Source organism: Phytophthora cinnamomi (assembly GCF_018691715.1).
Source record: "Phytophthora cinnamomi strain GKB4 chromosome Unknown Contig58, whole genome shotgun sequence".
NCBI classification, from domain to species: domain Eukaryota; phylum Oomycota; class Peronosporomycetes; order Peronosporales; family Peronosporaceae; genus Phytophthora; species Phytophthora cinnamomi.
This window is the reverse complement of record NW_027150991.1, coordinates 390,328-406,545: the sequence shown is the minus strand read 5'-3', so window position 1 is coordinate 406,545 and position 16,218 is coordinate 390,328. Positions and strand designations below refer to the sequence as shown.

At 55.5% G+C, this 16,218-nt stretch overlaps 6 protein-coding genes across 6 annotated transcripts; 3 read left to right on the top strand and 3 right to left on the bottom strand.

Annotated features, from left to right (window-relative positions):
* Positions 1–5: 5 nt before the first annotated feature.
* On the bottom strand, positions 6–1,424 carry IUM83_14419 (Nucleic acid-binding, OB-fold; the record flags this gene model as incomplete). Its single annotated transcript, XM_067939164.1, has 6 exons — positions 6–169; positions 228–402; positions 481–862; positions 944–1,085; positions 1,149–1,320; positions 1,392–1,424. 6 exons carry the CDS (start codon positions 1,422–1,424, stop codon positions 6–8), a joined length of 1,068 nt encoding a protein of 355 aa, XP_067787659.1.
* Positions 1,425–1,613: 189 nt separating this feature from the next.
* On the top strand, positions 1,614–1,983 carry IUM83_14418 (putative uclease mut-7; the record flags this gene model as incomplete). Its single annotated transcript, XM_067939163.1, has 2 exons — positions 1,614–1,681; positions 1,794–1,983. 2 exons carry the CDS (start codon positions 1,614–1,616, stop codon positions 1,981–1,983), a joined length of 258 nt encoding a protein of 85 aa, XP_067787658.1.
* Positions 1,984–3,005: 1,022 nt separating this feature from the next.
* IUM83_14417 (uncharacterized protein) lies at positions 3,006–5,032 on the bottom strand (the record flags this gene model as incomplete). The annotated part of the gene is made up of 2 exons (XM_067939162.1): positions 3,006–3,152; positions 3,236–5,032. 2 exons carry the CDS (start codon positions 5,030–5,032, stop codon positions 3,006–3,008), a joined length of 1,944 nt encoding a protein of 647 aa, XP_067787782.1.
* Positions 5,033–5,156: 124 nt separating this feature from the next.
* Positions 5,157–6,979, bottom strand: IUM83_14416 (putative uclease mut-7; the record flags this gene model as incomplete). The annotated part of the gene is made up of 2 exons (XM_067939161.1): positions 5,157–6,216; positions 6,291–6,979. 2 exons carry the CDS (start codon positions 6,977–6,979, stop codon positions 5,157–5,159), a joined length of 1,749 nt encoding a protein of 582 aa, XP_067787666.1.
* A 618-nt stretch (positions 6,980–7,597) lies between these two features.
* IUM83_14415 (Serine/threonine-protein kinase) lies at positions 7,598–8,137 on the top strand (the record flags this gene model as incomplete). Its single annotated transcript, XM_067939160.1, has 3 exons — positions 7,598–7,600; positions 7,668–8,060; positions 8,132–8,137. 3 exons carry the CDS (start codon positions 7,598–7,600, stop codon positions 8,135–8,137), a joined length of 402 nt encoding a protein of 133 aa, XP_067787665.1.
* Positions 8,138–8,318: 181 nt separating this feature from the next.
* IUM83_14414 (Serine/threonine-protein kinase rio2) lies at positions 8,319–8,783 on the top strand (the record flags this gene model as incomplete). Its single annotated transcript, XM_067939159.1, has 1 exon — positions 8,319–8,783. The coding sequence occupies one exon, from the start codon at positions 8,319–8,321 to the stop codon at positions 8,781–8,783; it is 465 nt and encodes a 154-aa protein (XP_067787664.1).
* Between the last annotated feature and the right edge of the window lie 7,435 nt (positions 8,784–16,218).

Genomic DNA, 16,218 nt, shown 5'->3' with positions numbered 1-16,218 from the left:
ATTCATCACTTGATAAAGAATAGCTGTGAAACTTCTCTCTGAACTATTAATCGGGACGCTAGAAGATGCTCGAGGCCGGTCTCGATCCACTGCAGCGAGATGCACTTGAATCGCTCCTGGACCAGTACTGCGTCTGCGACTTCTGCAACAGAGCGACCTAGCGAGTAACCTAAGCAAACAATGTCAGTGATCAATCTTTGCAGAACCAATGTTCATCGGTAACGCACCCTGCAAAATCTGCAGCAGCGCAGGCTTGAGAACTGCCTCGAAGCTCAGCAAGATATGGCGGTCCTCGTCCTCGTCCTCCAAGAACAGGAGCCCCGCCCGACGAAGCTTCCGGAAGGCGTACTGCAGCGCTCGCACCCGCTGGCTTTTCGTGTTTGGAGCATCGTGGTCACTTGTCTGCCGTCAGAAGGAGTCGAAAACAACGGCGAGTTAGTGAGGGAACGCGGGTGATCGAGTAGAGCCAACTACACTTACACCCGCGTCACGCTCAGCTGCAGCAAGCTGGACCCCGAAGGTGATGTCAGCGACCTCATTGGCCCCGCTCGCCTTCTGTCGTTCAAGCAAGGATTCCAGCGTCCGCAGCAGGATGTCGTCGTGGGGGTGGCGGTCGCTTCGGCCTAGAAACTGGTCCCTGCTGCTGGGAGCTACAGACAAGCTGAAGAACGCCTCAGCAGCGATGTCCTCCCACTGGGCCTCCCCTCCCGTGCCGTGGTCGCTCGGTTTCGGCGCTGCTTCCAGGGCATCGCCGCCAGAGGAGTAATAGCTCTGCGACAGCTCCACCACTTGGGCCCAATGCAGCAGCTCCTCGTTCGGGTCCTCGACCTTGGACACGCGGAGAACGCGCAGCTCCCGAGACCTTCCACACACAGCAGCAACCAGAGCAATAGTGAGTGAGCTGTCGGTACGAGGGACAGAGCTCGTTGGTTGCTGCACGGACGCGTCGACGGCGTCCCAGTTCCTGTCCACGTTGAGCTTGCCCTCCACGTGGACGAGGTCTCCCAGCGCCGCCGGGGGCTGCACGCCCTCCCCCCACAGCACCGCCTTGACGAGCGCCGTGCCGTCGTCCACCAGCAGCTCCACTGCAGCACTCGGACGCGTTAGTCCGTGTCTTCCCGCGTGGTCTCTGCGTCTCTAGGCCTCACCGCGGTCTGCGCGCTCCACGACGGACACGACGACCCCGCTGCACTGCGCCTTGGTCAGCAGCCGCGCGCGCCAGAGCCCCGCCGTCTTCCACCGCCACGCGTGACTCGCCGGCAGCCCCCGGAACTCGCGCAGGTCGCGCGCCACCTGCAGCCCGAACAGCTTCACGAAACTCTGGCAGGGGCGATCAACGACGAAGACCGTGAGCCGTGCAGCACTCAGACACAGAGGAGAGCGGCACGTACCCACGTGAGCGGGTCCTTCCCCAGCTCCCGCATCTCGCAGCGTCACAGCCGCCACCAAGCTTTATCAACTAGCAGACGCCAAGCTGCGGGTACCTGACGCCGTCTACAGCCTCTGCCAATGGGACGCCACGCGGAGATCTCGGGGCCTTCGCGCACGTGCCCTGGGCGCCCTCCGCCTTCTTCAACGTGTATAGTCGCCAGCCAGGCAGCAACGCGGCGCTCATGGTTGAGTGGGCCAAGGCGGCCGTGGCCAGCATCAACGCCGCGCAGATCCCTCAGCCCGATAGCTAGTTCGTTGGCTCCTTACTCCCGGCCTTCCAGTGTGCCAACATGCAGCACGAGACCGAGTTCACGCTCGCCTATCGAATGGAGTCTCATGCGCTCACCTCATTTTACCTGCAGCTACTCAACGGTCCGATGCGCAAGGCGGTGGATGAAGCAACTGCTGCCGCTCGAAGTTGTGCTGGACGCAGCCATCAAGCACAGAGACTTCATCTCGGGCGACATGTTTGTGGCGGACAACCGCGAGCACCAGCGACAGTTCGTGCAGAAGCTCATCGGCTGCAGAGGCCACAACAAAATGACCAAGTAGCGACTCGCGCGCTTCAAGTTGGAGGCGAGCAACTTCCTGATCTACTTGGAGCAGCACGTGCAACGACCTCCACTTTGCTCTAACAGTCCACTGATAAGCTGGCTAACCGTGTTCGCTGGCAGTCAGCAGAAAGCCACAGTGCATTTCCCCATCTATTCGAAGGAGTATGAACAAGCTCTCAAGTTCGTCGACAACTCGCAGGGCCTCAAGTTTCGCGCGTGTAAAACGATCATCCAGCACGCAGGCCGCGGACACTGCCACTAAACAGTTCGTGTTTCGAACGGGGCTCATGCAAAACTTCCCGGATGTTGATACCAGCGGAGATGAAGACAAGACTTTCGAGAACAAGGACGATCGCAACTAGACACCTGCTTGTGGCTGGTTGATGCCATCGGCGAGGAAAACATTGAGTTTGTGGACACCCCGGATCTTGCACCCGGTATCTCATAAAGCAAGCAGTCATTGGATTCGACGCGGAGTGGAGGGCGATTCGCGCGTGTGCGGCACCAACCGATTCTGTGGCTTCGTGCGCGCTTATCCAACTGGCCTCTCGCGATAAAGCATTTGTGACCGACGTTCAGGCGTTGGATACCCAGGGCCACATCGTGGCTCCTCTGTTCCAGTCCGACGAAGTGGTCAAGTACTTCGCCCATTCCTCCAAAGGTGACGCCACTAAGTGCGTCATAGCAGCACTAGTTGACCTACAAGCCGTCGCAACGACCTTGAACGTTCCTGGTGTCCTTGCGAACTCAAATAAGTACATTGAGAGCGGTGATGGCAAAAATGGTAGGGAATGAGAAAACGTACCATTCTTGCGAAGACGTACTTGGATCGCTGTCCGCTAACACGAGCTAACTTCTTTACGCTGCGCTGGATGCATAAGTACTACTTTAAATGTACGACAAAATGAAGGCCCACCACACAGCTGATCCGGTTGACGCAGCTGTGGAAAGGTCCACGACGTTCTGCGTGGCTGCGTGAACTCTATTTCTCCTTCGCAAACTTGGACTACATGTAGTTCTCTATTGGCTCATGAAGCTCGTAAGCGCGTCTGCAAAATCAACTTGACCATCGCCTTCCATGCAGAAGAGATGCTGCTGCAGAGACTCCGGCAACGCTGTTACCTTCAAGAAAAACTCATTCAGCTTCTTCTGGAGTTCTTCTTTTTCCTGTATAAGCAGAATCATAGCAGAAAAAAACGATGTGACGTGAGAGACTCGATCTCTATCTCACAAATGCAATGGCACCTTACCTCGTTCGTCTTTCGCAGCTGCTGCGTGAGGTCCTGTAACTCGCCCTCGACCCGGAATGTCTTTTCACCCAGCTCGAGCTGAAGCTCCGCAACCTTCTCGCTCAGTGCCTTCTCCTTTTCCTCGGAGTTTTTTATTGTCAATGCCAATGTATCAACTAACTCGGTACGATTCGCCATCTCGCGCCGTACAGCGAGTTCTAGTTCATCCACTGTTGTCGCAAGCACTGCCTTCTGGTTCGTTGCGTCCTGCTGAGAGTGTTCCAGGACAATCGCCTTCTCTTGCAGATCAACATTCTGGCGCTTCAAGTCACTCAGCTCGTCGCGCAGTCGTTTGGTCTCGCTGCCATCGATTTTCACTCGAGCGGCCTTGGCTTCGTGCATCTTCTGCATTGTCTCCGTGTCGCGCGCCATGCCAGCGCGAAGTTGTGCTTCTTCCTGCTTGAAGTGCTCGACGAGAGCCTCTTTCTTGTCTGCGAAGTCCTTTTCAAGCTGCTGCCGCAGTTCCTCCAAGCGAGACTCGCTCAACTGCTGCGTCACAACATTTTCGAGCTGTTGAAAGGCCTGAATTGCCTCGTTCTGGTAAAAGTTGCGGAGTACGGCTGCTTTCTCTGGGCCGCGCGCTTTCTCGTTGAACTCTTTGTCAAACTCTTGGATCGCAGCCAGCATTGCAGCGAATGTGTTACCATCGCGCGTGTGCGTAGCGCGCGCAAACAGCTCTGCCCACAGAGTCTGCCGCAGCTCTTGGCAGTATTCTCTCGACTTCTGCGTTAGGACGGCCAGCTCGGCCTCATAGTGGGCCCGAATGTCAGCCTTCAGCTTGGTGCGTACAGTACGGTGGCGCGACGACTTGTACTTGCTCGCCGAGTGGTAGACGTCCATGCTCAGCCGCCAGATCTCCTCGTGCAGCTGCTTGAACGCGTCCAGCTCCATGGGCGGGTGCTCGAGGACCGACGGGTGCACACAGTCCACGTACGTGTTGAGCGCGTCCTCCGCGAGCACCCGGCACCTGTCCTCCACAAAGTCGTCCCAGGCGGTCCCAAAGTCCAGCGGGTCCTGCTCCAGCACCTGCTGCGAGAGCTTGCGCAGGAGCGCGCTCAGCATGTCCCCCGTCATCTCCAGCCCGAACAGCCTCTTGACAGTCGCGTGCGCCCCGCAGAACTCGTCGAAGCTCATGGACGCGATGCTGCGCGGGTAGAAGATCCCCGCCCGCTTGAACTTGATGAGGCTCTCGAGCGCTTCGACGCTGGCGTCCGCCCTCTGCTGCTCGGCGTCCGCCAGCTTGTCCGCCAGCGAGCGGCCGGGGGACCAGTCGACGCTCAGCAGCTTTGGCAGCAGCTCGAAGGCCTCCATGGAGGCGAACTCCCTCGCCAGCGTCTGGAACAGCGACTGGAACTGCGGCAGGAAGGGCGCCAAGCACTGCGTGGACCCGATCTCGTCGTAGCACGACACAACCAGCGACGACAGCGCGCACAGCGCCCCGCTCAGCTGCTCCAGGCCGGAGCGCGCGCTGGCGGACGCGTCGGCGTCCAGCAGCAGCACGTGGAAGTCCTCGTCGGCGTGCGCGACACTGGCCAGCAGCACGAGGGCGGCGTCGCCGGCGGAATGCGCGGCCGCGTCCTCCTGGCCCAGCAGCTTGGCCGCCAGCTCGCGCCTGGCCGCGCGCGTGGACGGAGGCCCCAGCAGCGTCACGACGGCCAGTCGCTCCTCGCCCAGCTCCTGCTCCAGCAGCCGCGCGCCGTCGGGCGTCAGCGCGCCGGACGCATCGGCCAGCGCAAGTCCGCGCCAGGTGGCGGCCATGTCGGAGCTATAATACTGCAAGAAGTGCGGTCCCCTGAAGTACGCTTTGTTTTGCGCATGGGCCACTTCAACTTGACCCTAGCATCTACCTAAGTGTTAATACTAGTTCAGCAACGGAACGGCATTACTTGACATGCTTCTGTGTGCATCGGCTAAAGACCGGCTCGAACGTGTCGGCGGGGTGCTGTTCCCGCATCTTGTAGTAGATCTGGACGAGAACGTGCGCGTCCAGCGCGGCGTACTGCAGCTGAGCTGGTGTGAGGGGGCGACGCTCCCAGTCCGACATGCGCGCTCGCTTGTCCAGAGGCAGACCCAAGTACGTTTCTGCGATGGCTGTGAGCCCCAGGCGAGAAGACTTGGCGGAGGCATCGTGCGGGCCAGTCTTGCTGCGCTTGTTCTTCCACTTCCTGGGCTTCGAGTCGGACCCCGACGCCTCGCTGTTTGCTGCGGAGCTGTTCGCACTGCCGTCGACTTCGTCGTCGCTAGGCTTCAACTTGCCGTTTGAAACTGCGGCACTTTCATTAAGTACAGGGAGCTTCCTCGTGACAGCCTGCAGGTCCACCAGCATCGACATGACGTACTCGGTGGCGTAGACTCCCGACAGAAATGGGCGGAGCGCCTTCACGTCGCCTCTCGTGTCGAAGCCCAGCTTTACCACAGAGTCTGACTGGAAGAGAGGAGCCAGGAGACGTCCGTGATCGCAGAGCGCCAGCACGTCCACGACAAACGCCTTCTCACGAGAGGCGAGCTGCACGAGTGCGCATTTCGCTGGGGAATCCTCAGCGTCCGCCGAAATGTGCACTGCCTTCCACTCCGAGTCGAAACCAATAACCGGCTGCGCCATGAGGTGGTCAACACACGCCTGCAATGCCATCGGCGTATCCACAAAGATAATGTTGGCTTCACCGATGGTGTCAACTAGCGAGAGGCACGTATCGAGCGGAGCCATGTCGTCGTTGTCCTTGAAGCTCTTTCCGTCCTCTGCGCTGGTGTCAACCTCCAGGAACTGTTCAGCCAGCCCCGCTCGGAAAATAAACTGCTTCGTGGCAGGATCCGTCGGACCAGCATGTCGGATGATCATCCTGCACGCGTACAGCTTGAGAGCCTCGGAGCTCTCGACAAACTGCAGCGCTTGCTCATACTCCTTCGAGTAGACGAGAAACCGCAGCGTGGCTTTCTGTCGCCTGCCCACAGAACGCACCACCCAGTAAACTATGAGCTCAACCAACGCCCCCACCAACCGCCCACTGCCGCGCACCGTTCGAAGTAGACTGGGAAGGCACTGGCTTTGAGCTTGAAGAGCGACAGGCGCTTCTTGATGACTTTGTCCTGCACGTTGCGATCGATGAGCATCTGCACGAACTGCTGCTGCTTGTCTCGCTGGCCCTTGACGAACATGTCGCCCGTGCGGAAGTCCTTCTGCTTGATCACGGCCTCCAGCACCCGCTCCGTGGGCAGCAGGTGCTTCATCTTGACGCACTCCATGAAGTGCGCGGCCAGCCCCACGCGGATCCTGATGAGCAGCTCGCAGAAGGCCGTGAGCGCCTCCACGTCCACCCTGTAGGCCAGCGCGAAGTCGGCCACGAACGGCATGCGCGAGCGCTTGAAGGCCGGCAGCATGGCGCCGGCCAGGCGGCTGTCGGCCTGCGAGATCTGCGGGTCGGCGCTGGACCTGATGCAGCCCACGGCCGCCTCCACCCAGTGCGCGATGGCCGGCAGCTCCTTGTCCGGCAGCTGCGCGTAGAGCTGCGCGCACTGCAGGAAGGCCGAGGGCGCGTGCGCCACCGACGCGAAGGCCAGCGCCAGCTCCACCTGCAGCTTGCCAGAGTCCCAGGCACGCATCGCCTGCATCGCGTCCTGCAGCCGCCGCTCCTGGAACAGCTGCGCCAGCGTCTTGTCCTGCTGCTGCTGCTGCTCCATCTGCGTCTCCATCGCGTCGGCCTCCATGGTCAATAGTGTTGTGGGTGGGTGCAGTATAGGAAGGGGAATTTGCAATTTGGTCAGGTGTTTGATTGGGAATTTGCAATTCGGTCAGGCGTTTGCTATTGTGAGTTTCATTCGAAATTGTGAGGATGCCCTGAATCGAATCGATTTCACGAATCGATTTCGAATCGATTCAGGCGATATTCAGCCAATCAGAAGTCACTTGCCAGCGTTCTCAGTGTAGCCACCACCCCGGCCGAGCCATCCCATGAGCTGCTGGCCCGCACTCCGTGGAGTTGCTGGAGCTGCTGAAGCCGTCCAACCCGCACCTCGTGAAGTAGTGGTCACTGCTGGAGGCGCCCGAGCTGCACACCGTGGACTTGTTGCCGCTGCTGGAGTCGGCTGTATCGCCAGTCGTAAACGTTTTGCCGCTGCTGAAGTCGGTCAAGCTGTCCCCCGCTGCAGCTGTTGGGGTCGACTTAGCTGCACCTCGTGGACTTGCTGGAGCTTTGGAGTTGCTGTAATCGGCCGAGCTGCATTGTTGCCGCTGCTGGAGTCGACGCGCTGTACTGTTGGAGCTCCTGGTGTCGCCCGCGCTGCACTATTACTGCAGCTGGAGTTGGCCGAGCTGCATTTGTGGAATTGGTGAGGCTGCTTGGGTCGGCCGAAGTGCACCTCAGATAGCTAACCGACGACGATGACAAGCATTCAGCAAGCAGTCAATGGCCACCACGCGTCGACAAACACCATCATGCATGCTCTCTATGGTTACTTCTATCTGGGCCTGTCAAAACAACAACTGGCAACGATCTACAACAAGCACATCAACACCATTTCAAACTGGGTCCAGCGTTTCGAGTCTGACAATGACTACCAGCGACGCTCTACTAAACAGACTAGCCGATTCACGGTAGAGCAGCAAGAGTGGCTGCTGGACTTCTACACAAGGAACACGGTTGCGTTTCTCGATGAAGCGAAAGCTGCATTTGAAGAAAAGTTTACACGCTTTATTTCAATTTCTACGGTGTGGAGGGCACTGCAGCAGCATGGTCTTACATGGAAAGTTCTTGAGCGACGGGCGATGAACATCAGGATCAACGACATTGTGCGTTTTACGCTGGAGCTGAGCACGATTAAGTGGTGTCAAATGAATATTCAATTCCTCGATGATGTTAGCTTTGACAACAGGGGCATGCTGCGCTCGCGTGGTTACTGCTCGAAGGGAAAGAAACTAGCGTTTCGTGGTGAGTTCAATCGGAAGGCACGCGTGTCATTGCTTTGCTTTATCTATGCGGATGGCCTCGTGGAAACATTCCACTCGGACGGGACATTTGACCGCTCCAAGTTTGTTGAGTAATGTTGTATGCATGCCCATTCTGGGAAAACTGTGCACCAGTACCCAGGAAGCGGCTCCGTGTGGATTCTGGACGGTGCCAAGATCCATTGCCACCCTGACATTGTTTACTACCTGCGGTCGCTAGGGATAATTCCCATCTTTCTTCCTGCATACTGTCCATTCTACAACCCCATCGAGTACCTGTTTGGCTTGATTAAGAAGGCGTTCAAGCGACAATATGTGGAGGGTTCCAAGCAAAACCAAGCTGTTCTCATTGCAAATGTGCTCCAGCAGTTCCAAGACTTCGACATGACCTACATTTTCGAGCACTGTGGGTGGAGTGTTACCGGTGAGATTAACCCTATGTCGGCTCTGGGGGACGAGTACGTAAGCACACCGCGAGCTGAGCAATTCGCTGTGAACGACTTGCTGGAGTTTTCAGAGCGAGGTGATCCTGATTATGACGACGAGTGCTCAAGTGGAGAAGACTGAACTAGTGTAGTAGAGATGTAATTTAGCTTTCGAGCTTATTCTGAGCAAGAACTGGTTGTGCTAGTCATGGTCGACGTCCTCTTGATTCGGAATGGCGGCCAATGCGGACGTGACGTCCATTCTATCTGGTTGTATCACTACATCATCGCCCATTGCCTCAATCACATCCAAATGGTTCTCCAGCATCTGGTTCATCGACACGATGGCTGTCTGCAGCACTTGGACAGAGAGGTCTTGGTTTTTTCAAAATGAGAGAAGCCCACAGACGCCACGACATGTCATGTGCTGTGAACGTACTGCCCCATTTCTCCTTCAGTGTAGTGATCATGAGTTGATGAAGTTCTTCCGTCGCAGCGCCTCCTCGGTCAGTTGCAGCAGGACCAATGCACTGTTCTTCAAATTCCGCAAGCTGACTAACAGTTGATATCTCGTTACCGTACTTGTAGACGGAAAACAATACCGATTCATCCTTGTTTTTGGACAGATATCGGCGACCTTTCTCTCTTGTCCATGGATCCAGTACCTTGGTGTTCATCCTCATCGAAGTGTACTTCTCGAACATCTCGATCGCTGGCTCATGCTCATCAGCTTTCCAGGATGGTGGGGTTCCATCCAGAACAGCCAGAGGCTTCAACTCGCGCTGGATGATGTCCCAAAGCCTGGTCTTCACCTCGTCCCATGTGTCACAATGAATTCTGTGCGTACCCAACCGCCCTGCCGATGATAGACGCTGATTAACAGCGTTCTTCAATCGCACATCGACTGAGAGTTTGATCAACGGATCGTGCGAGGAAACTTCCTCTCGCTGCTGCTCGAGACGTGGGCTTCTCCTCACTTGGTGTGGACTTCGGCTCTGGTACGGCGAGAACCGACGATTGGTGATTTGGGCTGCCTGGTCTTGGTTGGGTGTGTTAGCATCGAGCGAAACGCGTCGAGGAGAGCTGCGCTGCACCGGAGTTGCTGTGCTCATTACTAGAAGAATGCAAAGTGAAGTGCGCGTCCTAAGCCACCTCTGATTGGTCAAAAATCGGTTCGAATCGATTCTGAACGCTCCCCATTTCTATCCAGGTTCTACAAATTTGGGTGAAAAAGACAATATTCGGTCAGGACTTGCGAAACTTAGAATTATGGCACTCCTAAAATTAGAATAGCTAACCTGCAGCCATGCAACCGACGCCCATCCACCACTCCACTCGCTTCCAGGCAAGAAGTCCTAGTGGTGGAGGACGCAAACGATGATGTGGAGCTTGCCGCTGGCATGGAATTCCCCAGCATCAAGGAGCTGAAGGCTAGCGTTACGCGATACTGCGTTGTTCACGGTTTTGCTCACAATAAGCCCTTAATTCGACGCGACTTCTTAAAAGTAGTCTGCGCATCCAATGCCGAGTGTTCCTTCCATTTAGCTGCGCGGACTCGCTCAGCGAAAACAGGAGTCGTGCGTATAACCTATCTAGGCAAGACTCATTCTGCCACCCATGTTGCGCACACGGATCTACATCAGCGCTACAGTCCCAAGTAAGCCAGGCATTCTTGGTTGAAGGTGCTCGAGATTGCATGGAGTGTAACCGAGACGGGAAAAGTCTGAAGCTGGTTGCCAACTGGGCGCGCAGTGCTTATGGGCTAACGATTTCTTACAATGCGGCTTGGCGTGTGTTGGAACAGTTACAGGAGGGATCGGTTCTCAGCCTACAACACAGCTATCCTTCAAAGTTACTTGGATATGTTCGTCGTAAATAACCCCGGAACGATTGCAGATTTCGAGCGAACCCACAATAACAAGTTCAAACGTGTGTGTCTCATTTACGGCATTTATACAGACACGCTCCAGTATTGTCTGCCAATAATTGCACTAGATGCATGTCATTTGCGTGGAGCGGATAATGGTACTCTCCACATTGCCTCTACGATGTTTGATTAACTTGAATGTTAACAAGAAAGCAGGACGCAAACGAATGGTGGTGCCTCTGGGAAATGGCAAGTTTACTGTTCAACGCACGAATGGTTTGGATCGGATAGTTGACTTGGATGCTGTAGTGGGTTCCGGTCTTGAACACACGTGAGGGAAGCTGGCGCTTCCAGGTAAACCTTCTTCTATTGCTTCTCTCCTACGAAGTAGAATGTAAACTAACTGATCTTGCTACAATGTATCTCCTACAGCATTAGAAGGTTCCTCGTCCTCTAAACACCTATACCAGCTTGGCCTCACGTTCTGTGCGGCCCAGTGCTCGTGGACAAGGCTTGGTCCTATAGCCCGCCACTACACCGCCCCGTCAAGCCTTGGCCACATCTGGCTTGACTTGTGTCGTCGGGCCAAGACATAATATTGCACGAATGTTTTCCGAATGTAAACGTTGCCGTGATCATCACTCCGGTTAATCACTCTGCAACTTCAACTTGATGCAAATCTTGATGCCCTTTCAATGTACTTTGTCAACCCTGTGTCTGCCGCACGGGACACATACTCCCGCAGCAAGACTGGGATATCCTTAAATAAGGACCGTACAGTCTCCCATGAGTCCTCGATCGCCTCCAACCCTTTCCAAGCCACTAAAACCTCGTAGTCCTTTTTCCTTGGACACCAGCGGTGCTCCTTCAACTCAGACACAGCCAGGACAATTCCTTGGGATGCTACGTGTTCTCGAACTTCTTCTGTTACTTCGAAGTCCTTGTCTGCATAGTACTTCAATCTAGAACCATGCACATTCATCTCGGCTCCCGTAACCAAGTGTCTGACCACAAAGGAGTGCGTATCGGCTCTCACAATCTGGTAGGGGCCAACCCACGTGACTAGCAGTTTGTCCTGGTGCTTTTGGTCAACACGAGACCGCAGCACGTAGTCCCCACACTAAAGTTGGCCTTTTCGCACCTCGTTGGCCTTTTTGTTGCGCTGAGTTTGCCGATCTCGTTCTTCGTCGACCGCCTTGTGCATAGTTTGGACACTAGCACGTAGCGCTTGCAGCTTTGCTCTATCAATTCGGGCTGTTCAGTCAACTCCAACACCTCTCTCTGCTCCAAGTTGACGCAGAACTCGAGCGGGGATGGCAGTGGTAGTGCACAGAACAACTCTACAGGTGCCTTGTTGCCCAGCGAAGGTACAGGTGTGTGGTTGATGCTTGCTCTCAGTAGCGGAACAAACATTGTCCAGTCTCGGATGTCCTTTTTGTACTCCAGACACATCACTCGGAGAACTTGGATCACGTCACGGTTGACACGCTCAATGCTACCATTGATCCATGGGCTGTAGGCCACCGTAAATTTCTGCTCACATTTGAGCCGCTTACAAACTTCCGCGAGTACCTCATTTTTAAAATGGGTACCTTGATCGCTGATCCAAATTGGCGGGATACCAAATCTTCCATGCCAATCTAATATCGCAGCCACTGCAACCGCACTAGACGGCGTGGCACACGGCACAAGTTCACAGTAGTGTGTCGCATGATCCTTCAATACTAGTAGATACTTGTCGTCGCCAAAAGATTCACCTACTGTAAGAAAATCCCAATGCAGTGCTCTATTACGCTCATGACAGCGGAAAGTTTCACTCCATGGACGTTGTACCACCTTTCCACCTTTAACATGGTGGCACAGTAGGCAGGAAGCCAGGAATCTGTCCACCTTCCTGCGTAAATAGTCCACATGAAAGTGACGTTGAAAGTGTTCCATCATAGCAGCGCGGCCGCGGTGACCTTGCGCACCGCAATGAGCAATCACCATGAGTCTTTGAAGCAGGTTGTTGCATTGGCTCGGGATCCACAGTCTCTTGTTGTGGTACCAGCCCTGACCAGAATCACCTCTGACCAAGAATTTGCTAGCTACCGTATGCACATATCGTTCCTGGGCTGAAACGATTTCATCCAGTGTAGGCCACGTGAAATCCGGGTCATCGAATGGTCGGATGGCCATCTTTTTAGCGGTGCTCGTCTCGTCACTGAGTGCGTAGCGCCCACGCCGAGTCGACGGGGTCCTGTCTGCCTCCCCTCTTCGACGCTTGCCTCGGGCCTTCGGGGTCCTATCTTCCTCCCCTCGCCGGCGCTTGCGCTCAGTATGTAGTGGGTCTAACTTGACTCACTACTTTAGCTTACACGTTGCGCAACGTGTATGAGGAAGCGTAAGTACTTAGTAATTACTTAGGTTAATTATATTTGAGTACACAAATATAAGTTAACTTAGACAAGACTCCAAGTAGCTAGTTTAAGGTAAAATGAGAACTGTATTGTTTGTAAATTGATCTTCCTCTAAAATCTGCTAAAACTGTTTATCATCTATGAAAGGGTTGGCAGCGGCTGGCTGTCAGAGCCCCGCTAATATGCATGTCTCTGATTGGTAGAAAGATGCTGCTTTCTACCAATAGGATCTTTGGGTATGTGTGGACCACTCACTGTGGTGGTCCACTTCAATGTATCCATCGGTGTGTCTTACACCAATGTGAGGAAGTATCCAAAACGTTTAACAGATAACCTATCTGTTAAATTCACAAGTGGCTTGCAGCCACTTGTACGTGTAACCCCGTTACACCATCCCCCCTTAAGGTTAGACGCGCGGGGTCCCCGCACGTCAATCTTTGGAATTGACCATTCGTCAATTCTCCGCGTTTGGAGAAGAAATCCGCGCTCATTCAACGATGAGCGCGCCTCAGAAGAAGTCCGCAAAGTCGATGGGGAGTCATCTCTCCATCGACGACTACTTCGAACGCCAGAAGGCGAAGTACGGCGACGTCGTCGACTTCGACGACGACGATGAAGACATGGAGGGCGAGGAGGACTCGCCCTCAAAGCGTAAAGACTCAGTGTCGAGCGAATCGCTCGACCCTCACGCCAAGAACGTTCGCCCGCGTGAAGGGGACGAATCGGACGCTTCGAGTTCGAAGCGTTCGCGTACTGAGAGTGATACCCCACTCGCTTCAGCTGGGGCTCTCAGTACTCCGCGCGCTGCGCCTGTAGCGCGTGATGTCAAAGCTCAAGGCTCTCCGCGCGCTGCGCCTGCAGCGCGCGATCCATGGATGCCGTCCGCGTCCGAGATCGCGGACCGGTTTGGGAACTCGGTACCTCCGAATGAGGTGCCGCTGTACGTATGCAGCGCCATCAAAGATGACGCTGTGGCTGCCGAGCTGCACTTTGATGCGGAAACGCATCAAAGGCGCGATTACTACATCGGACTCTTTCATGAGCTCCGATTGTTTCAAAGCAAGAAGACCTCTTCTCGCAGCAAAGTGCCCGAATGGCAGGCACTTTGTCAAAGCTGGAACGCCTTTGTTGAGAACTTCAACAAGAGGCCGAGTGCTTACCGTGATCGGATTAAGCAAGCGCGTGATCGCTTCGAGACGTACTCGAAGCGTGGAAAGCTGGAGCAACTTCATGTTGCTGCTGAGGAGGCAAATGTGCCGTGCGCTGTGCCCGAGGGCTTTCAGTGCACGAAGTGCTTCAGGCGCGGTCCGCTTGAGCGACCGCGACCTGAACGGGTACACGTCGTTCCGTGTGCCCGAAAGTCTCAAGAGCTCCGTGCTAAGTTCTTAGCACGTGAGGGTTCGGGCGCTGGCGATGATCGCAGCGCTCGCTCTACTTCCGCTGTGCCAGTGCGTACTGCTCCTCGTACGCCCTCACCATTTCCGGAACGTCCTCCAGCAAGACGTTCCGCGGCTCCCATGTATCTCGATGGGGAGGAAATCCTCTCCAACGAATACGAAAACGAGCCCCTTGAGGGTTCGTTTTCGGGATACTATGGTCAACAATCCGCTCAACAATCCAGCGGGTTGAGCCGTGGGCGTCACGGATCGGCGGTGGCGGGGTGGGAACACGCCCGGGTATGATCAGCCCCGGGCTGATCAGTATGCGCTCTCCACGACCGGGTGACCGTCGTGGAGCGTCTTCAGGGCGCTGAGTTCGCCGCCCTAAAACAGGAGCTGGCGAACCAGAAGGCCCAAGTCGCGGCGGTCTCGCAGACCGCCTCGAATATCCAGGTCGAGCTGGGGACCCAGATGAGAGTTGCTCCAGCGCGTCCGCGCGCTGGAGGAGAGGTTGCTCGTCGCCGAGGCCAAGTCCTCCGCTTCTGCCTCGGCTCCTGCCGAGGCTTCGGGTCAGCCGAGCTAGATGGCTCGTGCTGCCGGTATGGCTTCAGCCGTCCGACGTAAAAGGTCGGATGGAGGCGCATGCTAGACGGTATGTCTAGCGTGTATGCGTTGCCGTGCCGTGCCAACACAGTGAACGGCCCGATGAAGCGCGGAGCAAGCTTGCTTGCTCCGAAATCCGAAACTGCATGTCTAGGCAGGTTTTGTGTTGCTAACAAGACTAATGAACCAACTTTAAATTCATTTTTGTTGCCTCTGCCCGCATTGTCTGCGTTCAGCTTCTGTTGATCAACAGAAGCTGCTATTGTGTCTTGGACAAACCGAATCACGGCTTGTCTTTTGTTACGAAGTTGATTGCATCCGAGCTGAAGTCATTCAGCTCGCTTTCCGCTAAAGGCCCGGCCTCTGCATGGTTCTTGCGGTGTCTGCGCCCTGCGCAGACCCGTGGTCGTTAGTCTTGTTCTTGGGGAGTTCGCGCCCTGCGCAGACTCATGTGGTTTGTCCATTGTTGCAGCTGACACTGTGCAAGTGTCAGCGGTTTTCTGCGGCTGCTGTATTGCAGTCGTAGATCCTCCCCACTTAAAGTGGGAGCCATCACCCGAGTAAACTCGGTAGGCGTGGATGCCGCATGGCATTCACGTAGAACGGTGTATGCCCGGTCGAGGCATGCACTGAGTTATTGATGGCAAACTCTGCCATCGATAAGCACTCGCTCCAGTATTGGAACGAGTGAGCGTAGCTCTTCAACATATCGACGAGCACGCGATTCACGCGCTCGGTTTGACCGTCCGTCTGCGGATGATCCGCAGTCGACATGGAAAGTTGGCTCCCAAGAAGTGTAAACACTTCTTGCCACAGGTGCGCTGTGAAGCGGGTCTCTGTCCGACACGATGTCGGACGGCATGCCATGGTGTTTGAACACCATGTCGACGAGCAGACGGGCCGTCTGCTTCGCGGTCACCTCTGCTGGCACCGCAGCAAGATGTACCATCTTGCTGAAACGGTCTACAAAGACCACAACACCGGTGTTCCCTCCGCTGTCCGGGGGAAGACCAAAGATGAAGTCCAAAGACATGGACTTCCAACACTCCGACGGAGTCGGTAGTGATTGTAATGGAGCCTGCGCGAATGGCGCAGGCTTTACGCGTTGGCATACCTCGCAAGCACGGATGTACTTGCGCACCCACTTATACTGGTGGTGCCAGTAGAAGTCGCGCGTGAGAAGGACGTAAGTCTTCTCACGTCCGAGATGTCCCGCAGTCGGGGCATCATGGTACTCGTACATGATCCTGAGTCGCAGGTCATGGTCATTTGGCACGACAACGCGATCCGCGTTGTCGTCGACTGCATTGTAAAGCAGTAGTCCGTCGT